At 42.1% G+C, this 27229-nt stretch overlaps 1 protein-coding gene across 1 annotated transcript; it reads right to left on the reverse strand.

Moving 5' to 3' along the window:
* Positions 1 to 16084: 16084 nt before the first annotated feature.
* Positions 16085 to 17122, reverse strand: LOC131404829 (small ribosomal subunit protein uS2). The gene has a single exon (XM_058539914.1). It carries the CDS (start codon positions 17048 to 17050, stop codon positions 16163 to 16165), a length of 888 nt encoding a protein of 295 aa, XP_058395897.1. The 5' UTR covers positions 17051 to 17122; the 3' UTR covers positions 16085 to 16162.
* Positions 17123 to 27229: the final 10107 nt, after the last annotated feature.

Consider the following 27229-nt stretch of genomic DNA (forward strand, 5'->3'; position numbering starts at 1 on the left):
GTTAAACAGTTTGTTGAAGATCACACGGCTGGAAAGCAGTCTCTCTAATTGCAAACCATGACCTCTCTCCTCTACACAGCAGTGCATCTCCAATTGGAGAATGTAATAATGTACAATCTTTAGAGGAAAAACATTTGATTTTCATGAGATTTAAAAAATGGTATTGTCTGGTTATGTGTTTTGGTTTCCCTGTTCTACATACATAGAAAAAGTTAGGTAGAGAGAAACTAAATGGCTTGCTAGGTGACAAAGCACATTGGACTGAAAGGATAGTGGCTGGAATGAACATGGTGCCCAAGTCTTCTGTTACCCACACCTTCTCTATTTCCTGCTTCAGGTTCTAGATAACTCAGCCTACTTCAGGCCTTTCAGAAAATCAACCAGCCAATCTCCCAGCCCACCCACCAACCTGCCCACCCACGAGCCAATAAACCATGCAGCATTTGTTGAGGGCCCACTTTGTTGTTCCTGGAACAGTGTTTGGTGCTGTGGGAAATGCCAAAGCAGGACCACACAGGGTCTCTGCCACCCTGGTGCCTGTAATCTAGGTGGAAAGACAAGACAAAAATACATGACACAATTATAGAATCTGACAGAATGTAATAAAGTGCTAAATTGTGTGGCACAGACAATTAGAGAACAAGACAGTATATAATAAAGTGCTAATTGTGTGGTACAGACAATAAGTATAATAGAGTTCAGTGAAGGGATGGATGAGTGTGGGCTGTAGTCTTCAGGGAAGGCTTCTCATCATGTCAGGCTGCTGTGTTTACCCAGTGCATGATGGGAAACTGAATATGAAATAGAAGATGAATTAAGAGCAGAATAACTGTACTGTACTGTGGTATCTCATCTCAGTCTGGATGAGAACAGAAAGAGAAAGAGTTCTTTGAGAAGTGGCATTCTCCATTAAAAAAGAGTCAAATAGAGAAATACCTTATTTTCTTTATTAATTGTGTTACAGAAAATTTCCACAGAAACTTAAAATCATATTTTAAATTGAGTAATGTTTTACATGTACTAGGAGAGTTTAGTATTTAAAGAAACCATGTGTTATGAGAGGTTCGGGGATTCGATCGGAGACGTAAAAGACACTTTCCACTCCAAACAAATGGACTGAAGGTATATTTTATTATATAGAGGATAGTAAAGGCGACAGTCTGCAAACAGATCCAAATAGGTCGAATATTAAGAGGGAAAAAACATCAGCCCGACTGGAAAGGGAAAACACCCACATCGACTGAAGAGAAATGACACAAATCAACCAGAAAGAGAAACACCAGGTTGACCGAAAAGAGAACACATCAAATCAATTACTTCATATCAAATCAATTACTTCACATCAAATCAGTTACTCACAACATCCACGCCCCACTGCCGGGAGAGCCCTGTCAATCGACGCGGCTGGGCAAGGATCACACGTCCTGGGCAAGGTGTCCCTTCCACAGGTGGAACTCTCTCTAGGGCTCAGTTTCCAGCAGTTTTTATACCATCAGTAATTTTCAGAGTAAGCAATTACAGAGTTTGCAGAGCAAGCATTTAGTGTTCCCATGTACAAAATGGTTATCAGTGGCGTACGTGCACTGAGCCCCCTGGCTAACATCCCGGCCCAGTAGTTGTGTACGTGCATTGTTCTCTTTGGTTATCGTCCCAGCCCAGCACAGATGGCCAGTCCATCCCGTGCTACGACGCTCCAAGAGCCTTGAAATGTTACAACTTGCAACTCTCTCCGTGAGAGAAAGGCCAGTTCCCAGGAAAAGGCCAGTTCCCACCACACAGAAAGCAGCTTTTATATTTCTTTTTGTGCTGGTGGCTGTAGGTCAATGGAGCGGCCAAACATGGCTGTACTCATGTCAAGACACCATGTTATAAATTCTTTTCATTAACAAAAAATACTTTTGCATGATAGATAATCTCTTACTGGTTTATCTTTATACAAGATTCCCTAAAGCAAGTAAATAGATACTCCTGAATACTACTGGCGGAACTGATAAACCTTTTGCAAGGTAATTTGGCAATGTGTACTTCAGATCTTGAAAACATGCATATTCTTCAGCTTATCAGTTTCACTTCTGGGAATTCTTCCTAAGGAAGTAATCATGGCTGATTGCAAGAATAACTTTTCTACAAGGATAATTATCACAGAGTTGAGAGAAACTGGGGACAATCTAAATGTCCCCAAATAGAGGACTGATGAAATAATTAACGCATTTATAAAATGGAATGTGTAGTCACTAAAATGCTACCATAGAAACGCATTTAATATGTTGGAAAATGTCTATAATACATAGATAAGTGAAAAAAATTCTAAAACTTGTAGAGTATGATTCCATTTTTGTTAAAAGTATGTTTTATTGCAGAGAAACATCTGAGTGGTGAAGATATAAGTAATTTGTACTTCTTTATGCTTTGGCATAATTTCCAAGTGTTTTCCAAGCTACGTGGTTTACTCTGTAATAAAAACGTGTATTAAAATCCTACAGTTCTCGGGCCGGCCCCGTGGCTTAGCGGTTAAGTGCATGGGCTCTGCTACTGGCGGCCCGGGTTCGGATCCCGGGCGCGCACCGACGCACTGCTTGTCCGGCCATGCTGAGGCCGCGTCCCACATACAGCAACTAGAAGGATGTGCAATTATGACATACAACTATCTACTGGGGCTTTGGGGAAAAAAAGGAGGAGGATTGGCAATAGATGTTAGCTCAGAGCTGGTCTTCCTCAGCAAAAAGAGGAGGATTAGCATGGATGTTAGCTCAGGGCTGATCTTCCTCACAAGAAAAAAAAAAATCCTACGATTCTCTGATTTAATTTGTTTTGAGTTTGGGGAGTCACTTTGGACTGTCATCCAGTGAGTTTTCTTAGAGTGGGGTAGACCTATCCTCGAGGGATTCCTACAGACCTAGGAGGAGGAGGTGGAGGTGGGTTAGAGCCAAAGATCTCATACAACAAACAAGTTCTGGGCCAAGAGACAAGTGTCAGAAGCATTATTCCATTCTCCTTTGAATTATAATTAACTCCTATTGAGCAAAATGTATACCCTTTTTTCGTGAACTCACATCAAGGTAGGAGATATTTGGGAGGTATGCACACTCTTTAAGGCTTATACAACGTGAATTTTTAGCAGCAGAGCCTGGCAGAGGAGGCGGAAAGCCCAGGGCATGGATCAATTTCTGAGACTTCTGGAATACTAAAAAAAAATACACATGTACCAAAACAGTTAAAAAAATTGTAGTGTATTTTATTTTAAATGCTTATCTCGAACAAGTTAATACCTTTAACATATAAAATACAAGAACAGGAAGTAAAACTTCACTTGGAGATTATGAATTTGAGATCTTTGGGGAATGTGGGATCCAGGCCAAATTAGGCCCTGCCTTGAAACCACGTGAGGGATGTGGAATTATTGAAAAACATCAGGAAATATCTGGAAAGGATTTTGGAATTTTTGGTCTACGGAATTTTCCATGTCTACAAGTGAAGACAAAATACTCTTTTTCTGTTCCGAGAACTTTGTTTAGAACTATTTTGAAAGGAGCTTTTCTCTGAAACATTTCAATACAAAAGCACTTTATTTCCTCATCCTATGACTTGATGTCTTCCATTTTCTATGTTTTGACTAATTTAAGGTCTTAAAATATACATATTTGAACCCTTTTAGTTAATAATTTTCTGTTTCTACCTCACTGTCTAGCTTCTCATCTGTCAGTTGGCCCAGTGAAAATAAAATGCAGCAAAGTCAGAATTTTACTTCCTTTCCTATGCCCCCAAAATATAGAGGAAATCCTTGGATACACAGGTTTTTTGGAAGTGAAAGCTTGGCTAAAACTGGGCCGTGTATGCCTCTCTCTGAAGAATCCATCCTAAAGGAAAACTTCCTTTTGCTGAGATGGGCAGCATCCCTGGAGTTCAAGTGGTGAGGACTTGTTCCTGTACATTCCCGTGTCTTCCAATTCATTTGGGCTAATTAATTCCTCTGTGCTTCAGGCTTTCCCTTGGATGGCACAGTATAGGGCTCAACTAGAGGATGAAGGGCCTATACAAAGTAAATAAAGTATTTCTGACAAATGGCAGACAGCTGACATGGACAAAACTTCCCTCCCACCACTGTCACATAGAAAGCCTAGATAAAATGTGGCAGCAATTAAAAATATTTATATACAACCAGCATTGAAAAAAGTAAGGGAAATAGTCTAGTTCTGTGTGGAAAAGTAACTCAGAGCCTGTGGGATAACTGTAGCTAATGTTGCTGCACCTGCATGTAGGTCCTAGAATCTGAGGGCTGGGGTGTTGAGGGCCATGTAGGGACAGGATATGTGGCCTCAGGTCAAGTTTAGGCAGAGCACTGTGATTAGGGTTGTCAGATTTAGCAAATAAAAATATAGGATGCTCAGTTAAATTTGAATTAGGGATAAACAATGAATAATATTTTTTAGTGTAAGTACGACCCAAAAGTTGAATGGGACATACTTATACTAGAAAAATGTTTATCTGAAATTCAAATTTAACTGGGTGTCCTATATTTTATTTGGTAAGCCTAACCGTGACAGAGTTCTGTCAATAAACCCTTGAGCCCAGGAGGTACACTTCATGCATGAAGAAGGGACTGGAGAAAACATTGACAACTGTTGTGAGGAAGCAGGTAGGATGCTTGTAGTTGGTCTGGGGCTGTGGGTGGGCAAATGTAAGTGTCCCCCAAGGCTTACCAAGAGTAAATTGTAGGATTCAAATTTATACAACCTGCCGGACACAGAAATCTCAACCTGAGAAATTACCATAAAAACTGGTCCAGAACCTCTGAACCCTCAGAATTTCACCAGGAACAAACTGCCATGTTGTGGTACTTCTACAACTTAAGCACACAAGTATCCATTGGGATAGCCAGCCCTGCTGAAGATGAAGTCTTACTAAAAATTAGAAACCAAATGAGGAAATGAATCACTCTAAAGGGGAACCCAAAGATAAAATAAACAGGAAAATTAGCAACCTAAAAACTGAGTTAACTTAAAAAATCTCATAGAAGTTATGAAATAAGTATCTTTTTTTTTTTTTTTTTGTGAGGAGATCAGCCCTGAGCTAACATCCGCCAATCCTCCTCTTTTTTTGCTGAGGAAGGCTGGCCCTGGGCTAACATCTGTGCCCATCTTCCTCCACTTTGTATGGGATGCCCCCACAGCATGGCTTACCAAGCAGTGCGTCGGTGCGCGCCCGGGATCCGAACCAGCGAACCCCGGGCCGCCGCAGCGGAGCGCGCGCACTTAACCGCTTGCGCCACCGGGCCGGCCCCGAAATAAGTATCTTTTAAATGGCAGAGACATAAAGGGAGGAATAGAATGAAAGAATAGTTTATTATGAAAAAAAGAGCAGGTTTATTTGAAAAGGAACCAAATAGAGAAGAGAAGAGAATGAAGAGAATGAGTGAACTGGAAGAAAGAATGAAGACAATCACCCAGAATTAAGCACAGAGGAATAATGAGGTAGAAAAATATGAACATGAATAGGAGAAATGGAGGTTAGAATGAGAAGGTCATGCATGTGTGTGTGCACAGATAAACACACACACACACACACACACACACACACACATTAAGGAAGCCATAAGGAAAGGGGAGAGTAGAGAGAACAGAGGTACAATTGTTAAGATATGATAGAAGTGGCTTAAAAAAAGACCCTAAAATATAGAGGCCTAAACAAGATAGAAATTTATCTCTCTCCCATATAGCAGTTCAGATGTCAAGGGCTGATAGAGTGGCTCTGTTATTTTCACTTTGTGGCTACTGTTTCAGGATCCCTCATGGCTTCTTTAGCTCCAGCCCTCAGTTCTGCATCCTAGGCAGGGGTAGTGTGGGGGAGTTTGCAGGAAGGGAAAAGGAGCATGCATGCCCATTTCCTTTAAAAGCACTATCCAGAAGATACACATATCACTTTTCACATTACAAAGCCATTAAGGAGGCAGGGAGAGGTTCTATCTATGTTCCCAGAAAAAAATTTGATAGTTCTATTCTCAAAGGAAATGGAGAAAAATAGATATTGGAGGGAAACTGGTAGTTTATCCCACAGAGGTAAGGCAACATTAGAAGAGATTGTGAATGGGAGTTTTCCAGAATTGGTGAAAGACAAGGGTCCTAAGAATGAAAATTAGAACATGTCCCAAGCGAGATTAATAAGAACAAGCCTCACACTGGGCTGATATTGCCGACTATTAAAGTAAAATAAAAATATTAAAAACAACTAGAAAAAACCAGACTAATCCCAAAAGAAGGACAAGTAGATCAATAGCACACTTCTTATCATCCATGACAGATGCTAGAAAACAGCAAAATAGTATCTCCAAAGTGTTGATGAAAAATAATATTCAACCTAGAAATCTATATCCAACTGAACTATCATTCAAGAATGAGGAAAAAATAAGGGCATTTTTTGATGAATAATTTAAAAAATAGACTCTTGATAAAGAACTACCAAAGAATATGTTTTGGATACAGAAGGAAGGTGTGGGATGCAAGAAACAATGGTAATCTCCTCCTTGTGTAATATTCTTGAACTCTATTGCACTTGAAAATTCATCTCAAAATATATAAAGCAAAAATGTGACAGGATTATGAGGATGAGAGGTACCATAGAAAGCACATCAGCTCAGAAGATTTGGGTTGTGACCTCTGATTTGACACTATTTTTCTCAAAACATCAGATTAGACTAGATATTTTTATAATTTATTCTAACTTAAAAAAAACAACAACAACTCAACTCCAATTTGTCAGTTTTATGGCCTTGTGGTGTAATCTTTCTGGTTTACAGTGTGGGCTTTGGATTATGATAGTCCTGGTTCAAATTCTTGCTCTGTCATTGACTAACTTTGTGATCTTGGGCAATTTAACAAACTCTTAAAGCCTCAGTTTCCACATCTGAGAAACAGGAAAAATAATTGCAGTAGTCAGAGTTTTTGTATTAGTCAGTGTTCTCTAAGCAATAGAAGCTGACTCTTGCTGAATAAATGGAAAAGCATTTTATTTAAAAAAATATTGGGTGGATCACAGAACTATTGGGTGGACTGGAAAACTGGGCTTGAGGATAAGCCTTGAGAAACAACACTCCAAGCCAAGCCATAGATCTAGTGGAAAACTGCTGCTCCTCCGCAGCTGCTGCTTCTGCACCAGAAATACACCATTGCAATCCCTGGGAAATAGCTGCCACTGCTGCTGCCACCACAGAACACCAAACACCTCTGCTTCCTCCTCACCAGCAAAGATGCAAAGATGGAAGGTCCATGCAGACCCTTTCCTCAAGTCACTTACTCCTGAATCAAAATCTTATGATGGCATCCCTGATTGGCAGTAACTAATTCATGTGCATGAATCCTAGCTTTAAGCGAGGCTGGAAATCTGCATTCTGACTCCTGTTGGAGTAGTGATAACTCATAATTTGGATATTTCCCTAAATATAGGAAGGAGACTCCAAAGATGATAGGGTGCCATGAATATGATAGATACTCACTATAATAATAATAATGTCTTCTGTCCAGAGTTTGAACTCCTTCCTACTTTTGGAGAATCCACCATTTTGTGAGTCCTGCTAGGTGAAGGATCTTCATCCTACAGCAGAAGCCAAAAAAAAAGATCAGATACTAGTTCGCTTGAAATGTTGACATGAGACTTAGTGTGGACATGAGACTTAAACTCTTGTCCTGAGCTTTATGACTGTAAGAGTGATGCAAAAAGCTGGGGCAGTTTGGCAGTGAATCTACTGTGGCAGTGTTGACGGCTGTGACAGTCAGTGTCCAGTGTCCACTAGCAATAATGGCAATAGGGTGCAGAGTCCACAGCTCTCATTGTCACAATGAACATCTTTTTCTCATCTGAAAATGAGTGCACCTTACTTTAGAGGGTATGTATAAGCATTAATTGAGAATTACAAATGAGAAAGGCCTCTGAGAACCATCAAGCACCTCATACATGCAGGACGTTATTCTATTCCCCTATCATAAGCGCCAGCCTTGGGAACATAGCATAATGTCTGGAGTTCCAGAAGAAAAGGAACAACTCATTTAAACTTTAAGAGGATAGATAAAACATGTAAGAGGAAACAAAGACTATTTGTTCATTTGACCATTATGTACTACTGAAAGGTAATAAATGCAACACTCCATTAGCTCACTGGGATCAATGACAGATCACCTATTTTGACAAGTTGGTTCTTGTCATTATATCACCCTCAATGTGCAACTGAAGTGTTTGAATTCCAGCCATAATACGACTTTTGAGTATGTTCGTTCGAGGCTCCAAATAAGGCTAATTCAAAATTCTTTAGCACATAACAGTTACTCTCAGCTAAAAAAAAACATAAGACACTTCGTTGCCAGAACCTCATGTGGTGGGGATGTGCAGTTGATATCCTCATAGAGTTGTAGCTCTGTAACATTCCCCATCTAATATTTACGTGTGTGGTTGCAGTTTCCTTTTTGTAGCATTTGGAGTGGAGAGTGATGTCTGGGGGACTCTTGAGTCCTTTGGGGCTCAGTCAATGCTGCGCAGGTAAGCCAGCTTTTAGAAGCACCCTAATTTATAGCATTTGTCAATTCCCAGGGTTAAATATTGCCAGCATGGCTAATTTCAAGCTACTAACATGGTGTCTCTGAACATGGAGTTGGGAGGAGATGTGCAAAATCAGCTCTTGGATCAGCTAGCTGGATCAGCCAGCTCCTGAGGCACACCACTGGCAGTTTGCATCTTAAATGTTTGCTTTTAAGGTAAGAAAATTCCAAATAGGCCATAAATCACACTGTACAGTTTCATATATTTCAAAGCTATGGTGGCCAAAAAAAGCAGATTAATAAAAAGTTTTATCCAAAGAAAACCTTTAAGCCTATTGTCCCTCTGAACTTTAAAACTTGCTAATTTAAATGAAAAGGAGGCAGAGAGATCTCTTTCAATCCTAGAGTGGAGAAGATGGAGAGGCTTCTGTTCGGGGTGGGAGTCCTTTCTGTAGTTAATGTGTGAAGGGGCCATTTTTTTTTTTTTTTTTTTGTGAGGAGCATCAGCCCTGAGCTAACATCCATGCTAATCCTCCTCCTCTTTGTTTGCTGAGGAAGACCCGCTCTGAGCTAACATCTGTTGCCAATCCTCCTCCCTTTTTTTTCCTCTCAAAGCCCCAGTACATAGTTGTATGTCATAGTTGCACATCCTTCTAGTTGCTGTTAGTGGGACGCGGCCGCAGCATGGCCGGAGAAGCAGTGCGTCTTGTGCACGCTGGGGATCTGAACCCCAGGCCGCCAGTAGCAGAGCGTGTGCACCTAACCGCTAAGCCACGGGGCGGCCTGAGGGGTCTTTTCCAACGATATTCAATCATTTCTTAGATTTATATGACGCTTTACAGTTTTCTTTGTTTGATTCTAATTTTAAAGAGAAGAAAGCTCATCAAATGGAGAACTAAGATTTGATTCTTTTGATTCCAAGTCTGGTGCTTTCCCCACTGCTCTACGCTGCCTTCCCAAGGCAGCCAGTCTTCCCTGGTTCCTCTCTCACAGTCCAACTCAGGCAGGATGTTTTCTTTTCACTGCCAGGAAGCTTCTTATTTCATCATCTCTTTCTCACTTTCACAAGGGGAAGTTCCCTTGGCCTTCCATGGACTTGCTATTTTTATTGTCTCCTTGGATTGCACTCTTGCCAAGGCCCTTCTCCACTTGCAGATTGACTGTGAGTAACCACTCCCCCATCTCCTCACGGTGGGAACTAGGACCTGTCCCAAGTCCCGGCAACACTGGAGGGAGGCAGTGCTCGCGAGCTGCCGGAGGAAACTTTAAGGCTCGTTTCTAGAGATAACACGTGCTGAGCCGAGTAGTTCTGCCATCTCAGTGATAACATTAATCTGCTCTGTTAATGGTGCTAATAATGAATTTTTATGATACCAGTGATTATCGTACAAACTCTGAGAGAGTTCAAAACCCTACGTCATTTGACTTTAGAAGCAGCCATAGCAACAGCAATCCCTCCACAGTTTCACGCAAGGAGGGGAAAATACTGACTGCACGGGAAGCTTGAAAAGCTTAAATAGCACTTAATTAATGCATTCATATGCGAACCAAATATGTATTGCCCATCTATCATGTTCATGGCTCTGTTGTAAGGCCTGAAGACTCTCAGGGTAAAATTATGGCGTTTGCCTTCTGCGTATATTTGCATAGTGACAAGGCAGACATACACACCGATGGTTGCGATTGAATGTGATATATACCACAACAGAGACAGGTGCAAGCATGGACGAGGAGGTGTGTACCTCTGCCCAGAGGAATGAAAGAACCTTCACAAGGTTCTAAAGCTGGAGCTAGAATTTGAAGGACAATAATGACACCAATTATGTAGTGCTTACTATGTTCCACAAACTGTCCTATTCTAAGCACTTTCCATATATTAACCTATTTAATTTTCTAAAAACCCTACAAGGTTGGTACAATTATCATCCCCATAGGAACCTGAATCGCAGAGAAGTTAAATAACTTGCCCAGTGCCACCTAGCTAGGGAAATGTGGAGCTGGGATTCAAACCTGTGCCACTAACCTCTGAGCTATACTACTATGATTTGCTGGGATTATGGGGGGGTGGTGTGTGTGGAGGACATTCAAGGCTGAGGGAATAGCGTGGACAAAGGCCTGAAGATGCGAGAAAATGTTACATGTTTATGATTTTTTCTTTGAATTTGTGTGGGAAAGCAACATAGAGCCATTGATCGTACATGCATCATTTTTCTTTCATCACAGAAGGTTTTCTAGAGAATATTTGGAAAGGAATTTATCAATACCATTTCTTAAAACTTGAGTATTTTTAAATGGCTGCTGTCTAGCTGGTCACCCTGCTGAGTTGTTGGCTGAGGGTTGTTTTGAATACATCCCCAGTAGAAGGATACGAATTTCTTGATTTCCCATTATTCCCGAAATTGATTTATTCTAGTGCTACTTGACGCCAAAATTGCAAAATTGATTCCCACAGAAGACAGCATTTCTGGAAGAAATTCTTTGGCATAATCACAAAGTGCATTCCTGATCATGGTTGAAATTCTTGCCAATGTTGGCTATTGATCCCCAAGTGAGACGCGTGCTCCATGCAGCACCTCGTCACCCCACAGGATATGTGACAAGTACCCGAATGGATGTGCTTTAGTAGCAAAAACAAAGTGTGGCAGTGTTTGGCCCAGAACAGAACCTAAATGGAGGATAACATGGCAATTCCATGTTTCTTGGGAAATTTTCTACTCTTAATATACTGGAGGATAGTTCATTCATTCACTCATTCATTCAGTATTTTCCAAGTGCCTGCTATAATAAAAGCTGGTAATAACAGTTAACATTAATAGAGCTTATCATGTGACAGGCACTGTGCTAAGCACCTTAAACTTATTATCACATTTAATCCTCACAATAACCCCATGAAGTAAGAAGATTATTATCCTTAGATGAGAAAATAGAGAGATTAGGAAACTTCCTCCATATCACAGAGTTATTGAGCTGGCAGAGCCTGATTTCCATGCCAGACAGTCTTAGTCCAGAACCTGCTGTGCCATGTCATCTCCTTATGTTGGAGGCTCTGTAGTAGGCATGGTTAGGGAGGCAAACAACAAACTGTAATCAAGTCACAATGAGACAGGCATAGAACACTGGTTCTCAACCTTTTGCCCACTGAAACGGATGCCAGCTGTTATGCATGTATGAGATGCATTCTCTGGGACGACACCAGCATTATGCATAATTCCACCGCTTTCGCTCCACCCTCCTGCACCAGGAAAGCATATTAGAATGCATGGGAGTACGAGTGGCATTATTATAGTAATGACATTGAATCAGAACTAATTTATGAAGGAGATAAATCCTTTGCACATGTTTGTATAAGAAGATAGTAGGTATAAATCTTAGGACACAAAGGTATCCAAGAAATACGACATTTCTTTTGTTTCTGTAAATCAACTTAATATTGGTTCTGCATACCCAGCCTCTTGGACTGGCTGGAAATTTAGCCTTTGTCTTTCTGGGCTAACCTCTCTTACTTCCCATGAGCCTGTGCCAAGATTCTGGGGTCTTATGCAGGGTCAACATATTGTGCTGGACAATTAATTATCTGTACTGGTTCCACTGAGACTACTGCTCTCTTTAGCCCAGAGGATCCCTTTGGCCCTTGGGGCCCTGAAACTTATGAGGATCCGGCAGCCCTAGGGGAGAACTCAGCCTCCTGGCTTCCTCCAGGCTGCACACGGCCTTTTCTCCAAGGTCCCTTAGACCTGTCTCTCTTCCCCTCGACCCATGCTGTTTCTTTTTCTCCTAGGGAAATTCCCTCCCCGCTTTCCTTCTGAGGCACTTTTTCTCTCATCAAACTCTATTCTCCTCAATGGGCTTTGCTTTTTGGGAAAAATAAAGCTGGGAAGTAATGTATCTTTTCTGTTCTTTCTTGCTGCTAAACTCTTGCAAGGCATGTAAGCTAGAATCTGCTTGAATTAGAAGGGGAAAATAGTAATAATAGTAATAGTAATAATCGTAATTGGTCTTTAGAGTGGAATTTACCTGGAAACAGATATCTTTCATTTCTTCTTCTTATCGTCCTCCTCTCCCTCTCCTTCTCTTTCTTCTTGACAAAATGTAAATAACTTTATTTTCAATTATAAAAGATGCCACTGAGCAAATTAACAGTAAAGATAACTACAGTTTGGTATATATTTTTTCTGACTTTTTTTTTACTATGCATACATTTAACAATGTTCAAGAGATATATATATATATATATATATTTTTTTTTTTTGTGAGGAAGATCAGCCCTGAGCTAACTTCCGTGCTAATCCTCCTCTTTTTGCTGAGGAAGACCGGCTCTGAGCTAACATCTATTGCCAATCCTCCTCCTTTTTTTTTGTCCCCCAAAGCCCCAGTAGATAGTTGTATGTCATAGTTTCACATCCTTCTAGTTGCTGTATGTGGGACGCGGCCTCAGCATGGCCGGAGAAGCGGTGCATCGGGGCGTGCCCGGGATCCGAACCTGGGCCGCCAGTAGCGGAGCGCGCGCACTTAACTGCTAAGCCACGGGGCTGGCCCAAGAGATATTTTTTGAGTTCTTACTGTGCCTTGTAAGCTTGGATAAGGAGGCTGGATGTTATCTGAAGTGTCAACCTGTTGGAGAGTTTGCAGAGCAGTCACCTAATCTTTTCTACATGTTTTAAAGATCACAGTGGCTGTCCCATGGAGAGTGGATTTTCAGGACAAGAGACTATTATAGAGATAAGCGGTGATAGTCCTGACGCAGGGTGGGAGTCCTGGAGGTGGAGAGATGAGCAGAGATTCTGTGTCTGGTTGGGAGGGTAAGCAGACAGGACCAGCTGGGGACTGGATATGGAGGTAAAGGGCAGTGAGGAATTGAAGGTGATTTCTAGGTTTGGGACTTGAGCAGCTGTGTGGGTGGTGCCATCTACAAAGAGAGGAAAGACTAGAAGAGAGTGATGTTCTTCATTTCCTAAAACTCTCCTCTAGAAGAGTGCTTCCTAACTCCCAGGACCTCCTAGAGTCTTGAGCAAGAAATCTAGGTGGTGAGTCCTGACCAGGAGAGGCACAGGATGATCCAAAGGGCCTCAGGAAGAACACTTAAAATTTCTATTTAAACTAGTTTTTCTTCTTATCCTTTTTAATGTACATTTCTGTATGTGCTTTACAAAATGCATATTAGTACAATGTTTTATATATATACACATATGTATACCATATATAAATAAATAAGAATGACTGAATAAAGGAAAGAATAAAGTGAGAGTTGTGGCAGACAGCTAGCTGTTCACCAAAATCTGTCCTTCATTCTAGAGTATACAGTTGTAGCTGGGATGCTGCTGCCTAACCAGAGGCAACTTTCTCAGACCCCTTGTAAGAAGCTGTTACCAGTTTTCCCCAACGAGAGGTAAGCAGAAGTGATATATGTCAGTTCCAGACCAAGGCTTTTGAGAAGCAGGCATGACTCCTGGCACTCTTTCCCCTCCTGCTGCCTTAGATGCAGAAAATGGCCAGGTCCTGGGGATGTCAGAGGCCCGAGATGGAAGAAACTTGCATCCCTGAACTGCTGCTGGGAGGGGAGCCGCTTACTTACCAGGAACATCCACCTTAGGTGGTTATAGGACCAAGAAATAAATTTTTGTCTATTTGAGCCATTATACATGTTCGAGTCTCTTTGTTATTAGAGCCTAGCATGCAGGGAGCGTGCTTAACATTTTTTTATTGGGGTGCATGTGCGAAATATTTGGAGGCCACTGATCTAAGCACTTGGCAAATGCCAATGAAATAGGCAGGGTTGTCTTGTCCCATCAGACGCAGGGGACAGCAGCTCACCATTTCTAAGCCATCCCCTCACATAATCAAAAGCTGTAATTATCATGGAATGATGTTTAATTCACCTGAGTTTTATTTTTGCAGAACTGAAAGTATTGAAATTTTTAGGAAGACTCACCAATTCAGATTGCCATTAATTGTAAAAAGTGACTAGCCTTATTGGTAATCCAAGGGTCATCTTAGAAAATGTGGAAATACTCAATGAACATTATCAGTGAAATTCCGCAAGATAAAACATTTGTTTGGCACAGGTTTTGCTAACATTTGCAAATACTTTCATGTCCTCAGATTTTAGCTTAAATTGTCTTCTTTCGAGGCCTGTGGACTTTTAAGATCCAAGCATTTTCCAATTACCTTTGCAAATGATATAAGAGTTTTCTACATTCCCCCAGAACATACAGTTGTCGCTGGGATTTAGCTGTAGTTTCCTCCTCCCTGGGGTTTAGATGGTGAGACTCAGAAAGGCTTCCTTAGAGCATTCAGCACAGAGAAGGAATAGAATGATGCATCAAGGCAATATTCCAGGAAGCTGAGATTGACAGACCATGATTAAAGTCAGCCTGCAGTTATGTTGGCTGAGGATGTCTCGCCAGCTACTTGTAAGCCCCACAAGATGATGGATATCTTACTGCTATCCCTACTGCTGTCTGGAATTTATCAGCAGAAAAGAAAAATGGGGAAAGGTTATAACTCCTGGAAATTCCAAAATTCTTTTTGCAACAGTAAGCAGTGAAGGCTTGGGCATCAGTTCTGAGTGGATCGCTGGACATTTGTGTGGTGGCGGGGAGCAGTGTCAGAACCTTGGCACTGTAATCAAGAGCAGGGAGCCTCTGGACAGAAGGGCGGGTGAGGCGGGGATAGGGCTCACGTGGCAGATCCATTGTCATTCGAAACCGTGAGAATTTCAGCCAGTTGTTGTTGAGGGAAAACTCATTGTTAATATCAGGGAAACAAAATCCTAAGGGCTTCCCTCACTGTGGAGGAATAGATGGTTATAGGGAATGGAAATCCTGCGTGGGTTCAGGAGGGAGGTGCTGAGTTGTGGTGTTGTGAAACTGGTGAAGGGCTGCGTGGGTGGGAATCCAGGGGCAGCCAGGTAGGGAGGCAGAAAGATGGATTTGAATCAGTCATCTTGGGTCTGGACGCAAATTTCCCTCTCCTTTCTCCTAATAAGGGACCTAAGAATAAAAATGCTGGAACCTACTGTTTTATTTTTCACTCAAGAAACTGATTAATGAGGGCTGCTGGGTTTAATCAATGGTTGTCTATTTCAGTTTAGAAAACACTATTTTGGGGAGTGGAAAAAGTAGTAACAATCATTCACCTTTGTGGAGAGCTGCATTATTTTGCAAGTGGTTAAAGGAACTGACTTTGGCCTTAGGGAGGCCTGGGCTAGGATACCTGTTCCTCTGTCTGGGTTGGGATGTTTACTAGCTGTATGACTTGAGTGGTTACTTCACTTCACTGAGCCTTGTCTCCTCACCCAGGAAATGGTGATAATAACATTACTTGCCTCTTAAATTTGTTGTGAAAATTGAGCAAGAGCCCGGTATGTTGGATAAATATTAACTCTCTCCATTATCTACCTATCTTTGCTCCTTTCATCTTTTCAGAAGTAAGATACGACTGTATTTGTTTATGGGTACTTTGGTTTTGAGCCCCTACTCCTGGGTAAATTTCCTCCTGAGCATTTTCTGAACCCCTACTCATCTTTATTGAATCTGGAGAGTTAATGTCACCCCTATTCATTTCTTTTTTTTTTTTTTAGAAACTGTTTATTTTCCATCAACCTTATTTCCATTTTAAGGAGTCTGTGGAAGAACAGCTTAAGACCACTCAGTGGTTGTTCCCACCCATTCAGTGGCCTGAGCAGTGGGAGCTGCAGACCAGTCTTCAGTAGCAGGCTGAGCACTCCAGTCTTCAGTAGGGAACTGCTGAATAGGCACAGAGGGCACCTGCACGCCTTCAGACCAGTCAGCTACCTCAGGTTGAGTAGCAGTGAACTCAGGAGCTGGAGCAGTCCATTCACCCTGAAATTCCTCCTTGGTCACAGCCTTCTCAGCAGCAGCCTGCTCTTCCTTTTCAATCTCTTCAGGATCTCTGTAGAAGTAGAGATCAGGCATGACCTCCCAGGGGTGTTCACGGGAGATGGTGCCCTGCATGCGCAGAACTTCCCGGGCAAGCATCCACCACATCAGACCCACAGAGTGAGCTCCCTTGTTGTTGCACGGGATGGCAATGTCCACATAGCGCAGAGGAGAGTCTGTGTTACACAGAGCAATGGTAGGCAAGTTAACATAAGACGCCTCTGTGAGAGGCTGGTGGTCAGCCCTGGGATCAGTAACCACCAGAAGTCTTGGCTCCCGGAAGGCTGCCTGGATCTGGTTAGTGAAGGTTCCAGGAGTGAAGCGGCCAGCAATAGGAGTGGCTCCAGTGGCAGCAGCAAACTTCAGCACAGCTCGCTGGCCAGTATTCCTGGAGGATATGACACTGACATCAGCTGGGTTTTCAATGGCAACAATGGCACGAGCTGCCAGCAGAAGCTTCTCCCAGGTTCTCTTCAGATTTATGATGTAGATGCCATCACTTTTCCTTTTGTAGATGTACTGTTCCATTTGGAAGTCAAGGTTGGTGCCACCTAAGTGGGTTCCTGCTGCAAGGAATTTGAGGACATCCTCCTCCTTCATTTGCAGGACATCAAGGGCTCCGGACATTGTGAAAGTTTCCCTTTTAAGTTACGACGGGAACCCAGAACAACGCCGTATGGACCCCTCCTCGGGCAGCGCGGAAAAGGACCCCTATTCATTTCTGTCTGGAGCACTACCCTCTCTTTCTTGCCTTAGGAAGTAAAAAAATGAACCGACAACAAAGGGAAGTTTGCTTTAATTTCCTGAAGAGAAACTGTGGAATAAGAATTTGAATATTTATTATTCGTTGAGCCTGGTCAATGTTAGGCACCCTTACATAGTTTGTGCAGAGGAGCCATCTCTGTTTTAGGACTATGAAATTGAAGAGAGAAAGATATTCTAGATGCCCAAAGTGAGCTTTGTGTCCATGGACCAGGAGCACTAAATCCCAGCTATTGTGTTTGATTGTATGAGAGCTTCATCCAAGCACTGCACCACTTTAACCTCTTGTAGCCTGTCTCTCTGTACCTGCAAAACAGGGAAAAATCAGGGTTCAGTTCAGGAAGCAGAAACTGCTCTAGGTATTTTAAGTAGAAGGAGGATTAATATAGGAGATTGGGTGCTTCCAAAATTATTGGAAGAGTTAGGAGGAGTGGGCTCTAAGCTGGGCCTCCAGAATGACTCCTAGAACATTGCAGAACTGACCCACAAGGGAAATGATGACCTCTGCCCCCGTTAGGGAGGGCAGTCAGAGGCTGGAATCATTGACTTTCACGACACAATGGCAGAGATCTAGAGATCAGAAAGACAGTATTAAGAAGCAGCTACAGCTGCTCGTCTCCCAAATAGTCTGGATGGTGGAATGTGGAGTCTGGGATCTCCCTTGCCCAACCACCTCTCAACATCTATGAAAGCAGAGACTGGACGCTGAAAACAGTAAAATCTTCTCTGCCAGCAGAAAACAGCAAAAGCAGCAGGAAGATGGCTTCCACACACTTCCACCTTCCAAATCTCTTGAGTGCTTCTAACTGGAGGAACGTTAAGTCACATCTAGTCCTCTTACTAGAATCTGGAAAATGTAGTTTTTCTCTTCCAGTTAGAAGGCAACCAGAAATAGGTGAGAACAGATTCTGGGCCACAATCAACCAAATCTTGCACACTGCCCTACCTGAGTCCCATTATGTGCATACTCAACTGCCTTCAGTTCAACAACATGGTCTCAGCAAAACCAAACCAGTTCATTGAAGGAGAGAGAGAGATTTAAACACGGTAGGTAATTGTGTTGAACACTCTACTCAAAAAGTGGGCATCAGATCTGGAGTGAGTGTGAGAAGAGAAACATGGACCGTCTGTTTCCTCAGCGGATCTCAGGTCCTGTATACCTCTCACAGTGAGAGAATCTTGCCTCTCTAAGTCTGTATATTCTTAATAAGTGAGTAGAATGATTTAAGAACCATATCTTTGTCACAATCTGGCCCCCAACATAAGGCCAAATCCTTTGTGTTTACAAGATAACGTGGTAAACATAAAGAACATTCTAGGAGGGTAATTTGTTTTTAACTGTTTATAATTTTTTGTCTTCTTGGCTGAAATTTTGGACCACTCTTCCCTGCTCCACTCTCATAAGATATAGCTTCATTGTACTTCACTGAGACTTCAGTGAGAATCAAATCAAAAGGGAAGTCATGTGAAAGTATATTGTAAACTGTAAAGTCCTATATAATATCAGGTATTATTATCATACATAGTGCCTTACATGTGATGGGTACTTCTAACAGTTTGCCAAATTTGCTTTATCATTGTCTCTCTGTATCTCTTTTCTCTTTTTCTTTTATTTCTCTTCCTCTCTCTCTCTCTATTTTTTCATGTGAACCATTTGACAAGTTTCATAAGTCATACCCCTTTGTCCCTAAATACTTCAGTATATATTTTCTAAGAACTATTCACTCAGGATATCTAACAATGACATACTATTATCTAATTACAGTTCTTACTCACATTTTACCAATTGTTCCCATAATGTTTTTTTTATAGCAATGCTTCTTTTCTGGTCTAGGATCCAATCCAGAATTATACAGCTGGAATGGTTTTCTGGCCCTTGCTTTTCATGACACTGACATTTTTGAAGAATTAAGGCCAGTTATTTTTCAGAATGTCCCTCAAATTAAGTTTTATCTGATGTTCTCTCATGATTAGAGTCAGACCATGCAATTTTGGCAGGAATATTAAATAAGTGGTTAATGTTTCTTGAGCTAAATAGAAAACCCAATCTGACATAGATTCACTAAGTGGTAGTTTGAAGATCACTAGACGGGAGTCAACCGAATGTGGAAGCCAAAACCCAACGTGGAAGCCAACTTCTGTCATTAACCAGGCGGTATTGAGTTAAAACAATAAAGATGATGACGATGATAACAGTAATAATAACAACTTTATTTAGCAATATGCAAAGTGCTTTTACATTCATTATCTCATTTAATCCTTCAACAATCTTATGAGGTAAAAATGATTCCTTATGAACAAGGAAACTGAGGCTTGGGGTGATCAGGTTCTTTGCCCAAGGTCACACTGGTGGAGAAGGGCAGAGCCAGGGGTCAAACCCAGGTCTGAAAACCAGACTCTGAAGCTTGTGCTTCTAAACCCATATCCTGGAGCGGAAGTCACATTGCCTTATTGGACATTCATCTCTAAAAGGAGAGGAGTGAATAAAACAAAATGCATGAGATAGTGCTTCCCAGCCTTGTGGATTTCACAGAGTAACAAATATAGTTTTAAAACTTGGGGAACAGACACAGGGCTTATAATACTTTATACTACCAAGTGAGAATATTAAAACACAAAACAATGTTATCTAATATCAGTGCTGTTTGATAAAAGAAAGGACATTTTAATGTAAAAAAAATATAGAAAAGCCATAATCTCAGAAAAAAGAACATTGAAATTGCTCAATAACTTGTCCTTAACTTCCCCAGTTCACTGGCACCTTGTGGAAGTTCTGCCCAGAGCAGCCCCTGTCTGTAGCCGGCATTTGGGGAGCATGTATGATGGTGTCTTCCTGCTCTGTCATCCAGTGGCTTTATCCTACATGACACAAGTGTGTGGGCAGGGAAGGGAGCAGTGCAGAGTGAGATGGAGCAGAGTTGGAGGAGAGTGGGGAGACACACAATACTGGGGAGTGTTTATGTTGTCAGCTCCTGGGATTTATGAGTTGCCTTTGATTCCTCTTCCTCCTTATTCTGTAGTTCCTTGTTCACTACTTCCTTCCCTATGTTTACTGCTATTGTCGTTTTTTTTTTTTTAACCCCTTCCCAGTTTCTAGTCTCTTGCTTCTTTGCTCCTTAACTCTCACTTTCAAGGAGTAAGGAAGAGTTGGTGGGAGACCAATACAACATCATCATTTGGGTAGCATAGGAAAGGAATGTTACCTGTTTTGTATCTGAGGACTTAAGGTAGAAGGTTCCAGAAGGAAGTTTCTGTCAGTTAAGTTAGGCACCCATCTTGGCACAGTGTGTACTTATTTTATATCATTTTTGTGTCTTTTATTAGTGCATTAAATAACCAGATCTTGAGGTGGGTCTGATAACTCCATGTCAAAGTAGTGATGATTGTAAATAATATTTTGCAATATTATATGAACTGTAATGTGATTTTAAAATAGCTGTGATTTTCACAGATGACAAGTGACAGGAACTGCTACTACTACTGAGTGTGATGCCTACAGTCGTAATTGAAGGAGAGGCTAAATTTCAGTTAGGTGAGTGAAAATCAAGATGCAATTTTTTTCCATTCCAAATTCATGGATTCCCTGAGTTCTACTCATGGACCCCTTGGGGGAGGACCTGTGGACCTCAGATGAAAACCCCTGTTTTAAACTCCATACCCCCTGATCACTTCTTTGTCCTCCATTCATGTCTCAAGTTTGTGATTCCTCAAATATCTGTTGGTGCCGACTGTGTATAAGGTCAACAACCTTTCGTAATCTGGTTTGCATCCCTGTGGTCCAGGGTCACCACTCTCACCAGAGTCACCAATGTTCCCTCAAATTCAAAGGACCTTTTTCTATCTCTGTATTACTCCATCTTTGTGCAGCCTCAGATGCCAAACCGTTTCCTCCTTGGAACTTTCTCCTTCCTAGGCTTCTGCAATATCCTTCTCTATGGCTGTGACACAGTGGTTTTAAACCCTCGTAGTGGTGGACTCATACAGGGAAATTTTTCAAAACACAGAGCTGGGGCCAGCTCTGGGTATTCTGAGGGAGAAGAATTTAGGTGGGGTCCAGTCTACATGAGTAGTTCCAGTTTGTACCAATGGTTGAGAGTCATTTCCTAAGTGATTTATGAGTGCTTAATGTATGTTTTACGTCCAGCACTGTAATAATAATCATAACAATAATAGCCATCGTCTTAGGCATTTTGACTCTCCCACTGAGTTTCAAAATACACCTCTCACTCAATCTTTTCTTGGCTTCATTTCCCATTTTAAAGTGAAAACAAAACAAAACTCCACCTCCTTCAACAAAGTGATTTACATATTAATGAGGAAATGTCTGCAAAATACTGCTGGAATCAAATGTATTTTATAAGAATAAAAACCATGCTTGCTTTATTTTGGAAGCAAACTGAGAGAAGGCAGAGATAGATTATAAATTCCAGGGGTGGCTTATAGAGTGCTAATTCGTTGGTAGTGGTAAGCAATATTAGTCTACGTGTGAGAATGTGAGACGAGCAGTAAGTGAACTTCTACAGGTGTGAGGCTTGTAGTTGGCAGACCTAGAGTACGGTCAGAGAATCTTAAAGAAACACTGACTCTCAAAGTTTGAAGGAGCCTTAGGGTCCTCCATCTCCATCCTTTATCCCACACTTGAATCCTCGTCAAAACATCCAGTCAGGGCCACAGTATGGCTTTCCTGGGTCCCAGGCACATTTGCTTTTGTAGGTTCTCTGCTCCGTAAAAAATATTTAAAATTATATTCTATGACTGCGTTGGTATAAAACCAACTGTAATCTAGGCTGGATTCGTTACTATATATTCATCATTATTATATTTATTTTCCTTATGATTTTGAAAGAAATTAAAATTAAAACTTTTTCGTGGGTCCCTAAAGAATCACTTGCCTCCTGTACCTAATAGAGTAGTCAGCCATGCTTCCAGAGAGGGAACTCACTATCTTATGAAGCAGCCTATAGATTCCATTCCAAGATCCATCGTTCCAAGGATGATTTTATTTGATAACAATTTCTTTATTTTGAGTTGAAGTTTGTCTTTTTTTAAAAAAAGACCTATCCTTTTATTCTAGTTCTTTTTCATAGTGGTAGTCTATTCCCTCTTTCTCATGGCCTGTGTATCAGAGCTTACTATTCAAAGTGTGGGCCATGGGGTCTGGCCCACTGGCAGAGTGGTTAAGTTTGCGCGCTCCGCTTGTGGCGGCCCAGGGTTCGCAGGTTCCGGTCCCGGGCGCGCACCAACACATCGCTCGTCAAGCCATGCTGTGGCAGGTGTCCCACATAAAGTAGAGGAAGGTGGGCACGGATGTTAGCCCAGGGCCAGTCTTCCTCAGCAAAAAACAGGAGGATTGGCAACACTCGTCAAGCCATGCTGTGGCAGGTGTCCCACATAAAGTAGAGGAAGATGGGCACGGATGTTAGCTCAAGGCTAATCTTCCTCACCAAAAAAAAAAAAAAAAAGGAAAAAAAAGTGTGGGCCGTGGACCAAGTGCATTGACATCACTTGGAGGCCAATTAGACATGCAGCATCTCACGTATCACTCTGTATCTCTGGAATCAGAATCTGTGCATTTTAAAAGCTCCTCACGTGATTCATAGTCACATTAAAGTTGGAGAAGCCTGTACTGGAGAGAGTAACAATAGCAAACACTTACTGAGTGCTGCTCTATGCATAAGGCATTCTGAGTGTTTTATGTGGATTGCCTAATTAATCCTTTCTACAATCTTGTTTTTCTCATCTTGCAGATGAATAAATTGAGGCACAGAGAAGATGAATGACTTGCCCAAGGGTTTTCTAGTTAGGAAGTGGTGTGCCGGAATTCAAACCAGGCAGTGTGACTCCAGGATCTGTGCTCTTTACTTCTGTGCTAGTTTGCCCGTCTTTCTGTGCTTCTTTCGAGGAAAAGTTGCTGCTGCCTTGCTCACAGCCTAGATTGCAGGGGCAGGAGCAATTCTTTTATGCCACTTAACCCAACTCTCTTGCTATAGTTGATTGCACGAGGGGTGGATCGCTGATCCATGGCCAGGCAATCCATAGCTGTACTACAACTTATCACCTGAGTGTTCTGCTAAAAAATAGTAATTGATAAGCTAGACTTAGTTAAAAGTAAAAACTTCTGGGGCCGGCCCAGTGGCATAGTGGTTCACGCCCTCTGCTTCGGCATCCCGGGGTTCACAGGTGCAGATCCTGGGTGTGGACCTACACTGCTCAACAAGCCATACTGTGGCAGTGCCCCACATACAAAATAGAGGAATATTGGCACAGATGGTAGCTCAGGGACAATCTTCCTCACCAAAAACAAAAAAAACTTATGCTCTGCAAAGGCAATGCCAAGAGAATGAGGAGACAGGCCACAGACTGGGAGAAAATATTTGCAAAAGACATGCCTGAAAAGGACTGTTACACAAAATATACAAAGAATTCTAAAATTCAACAATAAAAACAAACAACCAGATTAAAAAATGGGCCAAAGAGGGCCAGCCCCAGTGGCCTAGTGGTTGAGTTCCATGTGCTCCGCTTTGGTGGCCCAGGGTCGGTTTCTGGGTGCGGAACTACACAACTCATCTGTCAGTGGCCACGCTATGGCGGTGGCTCACATACAAAAAGAGGAACATTGGCGGTGGATGTTAGCTCAGGGTGAATCTTCCTCAGCAAAAAGAAAAAAAAAAAGGGCCACAGACATTCACAGATACCTCACCAGCGAAGATATATAGATAAGAATATGAAAAGATGCTCCACATGAAGTGTCATCAGGGAAAGGCAAATTAAAACAACATTGAAAAACCACTACACATTTACTAGAATGGCCAAAATCTGGAACACTGACACCACCAAATGCTGGAGCAACGGGAACTCTCATTCATTGCTGATGGGAATGCAAAATGGTACAGCCACTTTGGAAGACAGTTTGGTGGCTTCTTACAAAATTAAATATACTCTTACCATATGATCCAGTAATCTTGCTCCTTGGTATTTATCCAAAGGCGTTGAAAACTTCTATATACACAAAAACCTGCACACAGATGTTTATAGCAGCTTTATTCATAATTGCCAAAACTGGGAAGCAACCAAGATGTTCTTCAATAGATGAACAGATAAATAAGCTGTAGTACATCCAGACAATGGAATACTATTCAGCACTAAAAAGAAATGAGCTATCAAGCTATGAAAAGACATGGAGGAAAGTTAAATGGGGAGAGGGGAGGAGAGATGAATAAGCAGACCACAGAGTATTTTTAGGGCAGTGAAAATACTCTGTATGATACTATAATGATGAATATATGTCATTATACATTTGTCCGAACCCATAGAATGTACAATACCAAGAGTGAACCCTAATGTAAACTATAGACTTTGGGTGATTATGATGTGTCAATGTAGGTTCACTAATTGTAACCAATGTACCACTCTGGTGGGGGATGTTGATAATGGGGGAGGCTATGCATGTGTGGGGGAAGGGGGTATATGGGAAATCTCGGTACCTTCTTCTCAATTTTGCTGTAAACCTAAAACTGTTCTAAAAAAATAAAAAGTCTTTTGAAAAAAAAGTAAGCCTAGCCACTGGGATTCTCACTCAATGGTATTTAAATGAAGCAACTTGGAAAGAATTTGCTAGTTGTTAGAGGAAGAAGCAGATGGGTGCCCTATAGATGAGTCATTTAAAGGTGACTTTTCTATAAAAAGGCACTTGAGCTTCTGCTACTGTAGTGTCTAGATCACCTTAAATTCAAATCCACTCTCCCACCCATTTCTCCAGGAGGTGGAGGCCTATTATGGCTCCATCTCTTGGATTTCCCTGGGAGTCCCCTTAGAAGCCCTGTATCAATCCCATTTTGCTTGAGCTAGCTTGAATGGGTTTCTGTTGTTTGTTGTCATAAAAACCAAACTACAATCACACACCTTCACGTATTTGAAAGCATCTTTGCATCTCCTTGAGATATCCCTTCTCTAAGTGAAACATTCCCAATTCCATCAGTTAATTCTCATGCCATAGGTCCACTCCCTCTCTTGGTCCTTCCTGTCTGGACCACTGAGTTGTAGCCTTCAGAAATGGACTAATATGAAGGCTGGAATTGAAAGCTACTTTTACCGAGTGATTTGAAGGCAAGAGAGTGGGTCCACCAGCTTCAAAATTCCTTCCTTAGCCTCTGGCAAAGTTCTTCCTCAGAGCCTTAAAATTGGTTGTTTGAGAGAGCGTCCTTACAGGGGCTACAATATAACTAGGGTAATGACTAACAGCTGAGAGCAAGACACTGCGCCAATGAGTACGAGCAGGCCTCTTGATAGGCAGTGAAAATTGGGTGAAGGAAGGGCCAGAGGGAAGTTTTTCCTAAGCCTGTCTTGGCTTGAAGGCATTTCAAAAGAGAAACCCTAGTGGAAGACTGTGTCCCCAAATTCCGGGGAAGGAACAGGTGTGCAAACTGGCAGGTGACTAGTTTGCAGCAGTAGAGAGAAACTGTGGTCCCTTCCCCCTTGTGGTTGTCGTGTTCAGGTCAGTACTAACTTTAGCCCTGCAGTCCTCAAATGAGGACAGTCCACTAGTGGATTAAATCCTCCTTAAATGACTGAGAAGTGTTTATCCAGAGATCAGAAGAAAGGAAAGGAAATTATTTCATCTATTCTCTGCCTGGTGCATGAAGACTTCCGGGGAAGCCGTTCTCCAGTGTTTTGTGGTATAATAACACTTGCTATTCATATTGCATTGGTCTCCCAGGAGCTTGAGGTCCTCCACAAGCGTTTTATCAGCTACTCTCATTTTATCAGCACTTGGGAATGAGAGAGGAAGCATGGAGAGCATTTGGCTTATTTTATTCCTGGAGATCACTCTTTTAGCTGAGACCTCAGGCCCTCTGAGGGAGAAGGTGGGGAGAACCAACCCAAGAACTTTCTCATTGTATAAATAGGCTCACTATTGCTCCTCTACTGGCTTCATGCTGGATGTCCAACCACTCCAAGTGCCCACCACTATGTGATTATCCTCCTTCCATCATTTATTTCCCTCACTTCAATGTGGGATAAAGATCCTCATTTTTGGTTGGGGAAATTGAGGCACAGAGGTGCCATGCAGGATGGCTGAGTTCTCATGCCAGGCCACTGGTGAGTCTGAAGCAAGTGTTAACAGGTGTTCAGTGACCGACGTGTTTCTCCACCTTCTTCCTGCTACAGCGAGCAGGGGACTGTCCCAGAGCTGAGGTGGACTGTGACTCTCTTAATCGGAGAAAGTTTGCCCTGAAACAAGTTTGAGGATAAGAGGGAGGTATCGCTTGAGCTGAAAGGCATCAACCCAGGGTGGTTGGCTGACCTTCAGACGCGTTTTCTTTGGACCCACATCCAGTGCCGTTCTCATCACATCAGGCTGGGCCATGACCATTTCAAAAAGGATCTGAAGGGTGTTTCAAATGGTACTGGGACATAAATAGCTGCTGAAGAAGAATGTTGCCTTAGTGATATGACAACTGAATCAGCACTGCTTTGAATTAGCAGCAGTATGGTTCTCAGGGTAATGGAGTGATGGCAAATGAACATTATTACATTTTTACCCTGTGAATGAGTCCTTAGTAAAAAAGACAAATAGCTTCCAGGTGTCTTGCCACGAGATTTAAACAACTGAGTCACTCGAGCTTGATGGGAGAACAAGTGGCAGCGTAGAACCTCTTCATGATTCAGTGGCTGCCAACTTGGATTGTCCCCAGTTCTAACTTGAGCATCTTTCTAGTCACTCTGCCACACAGTCAGTTCCTCTTCTGTAGATGAACAAGAGGAGGAAATTCTAATGAAGGAGACAAAGCTGCCGCTGTCCCATCTGATCAAACATCCCCAGAAAGGGAAGGCTATCCATGGCAGGAAAGGCTGTTCCTGAGAGGAACCACTTGTGGATATTCCATGTCAGGGCCTCGAATTACTGGCCATCCCAGAGCAGGCCTGATTGATGTGCTGACTTGTACGGTTGCTAAGGATGCAAGGTAATCCCTCAATAATGTCCGATGAGATGGCTTAGTCCAGACTCCACTGTCATGGTGGGAGGTGGAATGGAGTGGAGAG

The sequence above is a fragment of the Diceros bicornis genome, chromosome 4, assembly GCF_020826845.1.
Source record: "Diceros bicornis minor isolate mBicDic1 chromosome 4, mDicBic1.mat.cur, whole genome shotgun sequence".
NCBI lineage: Eukaryota > Metazoa > Chordata > Mammalia > Perissodactyla > Rhinocerotidae > Diceros > Diceros bicornis.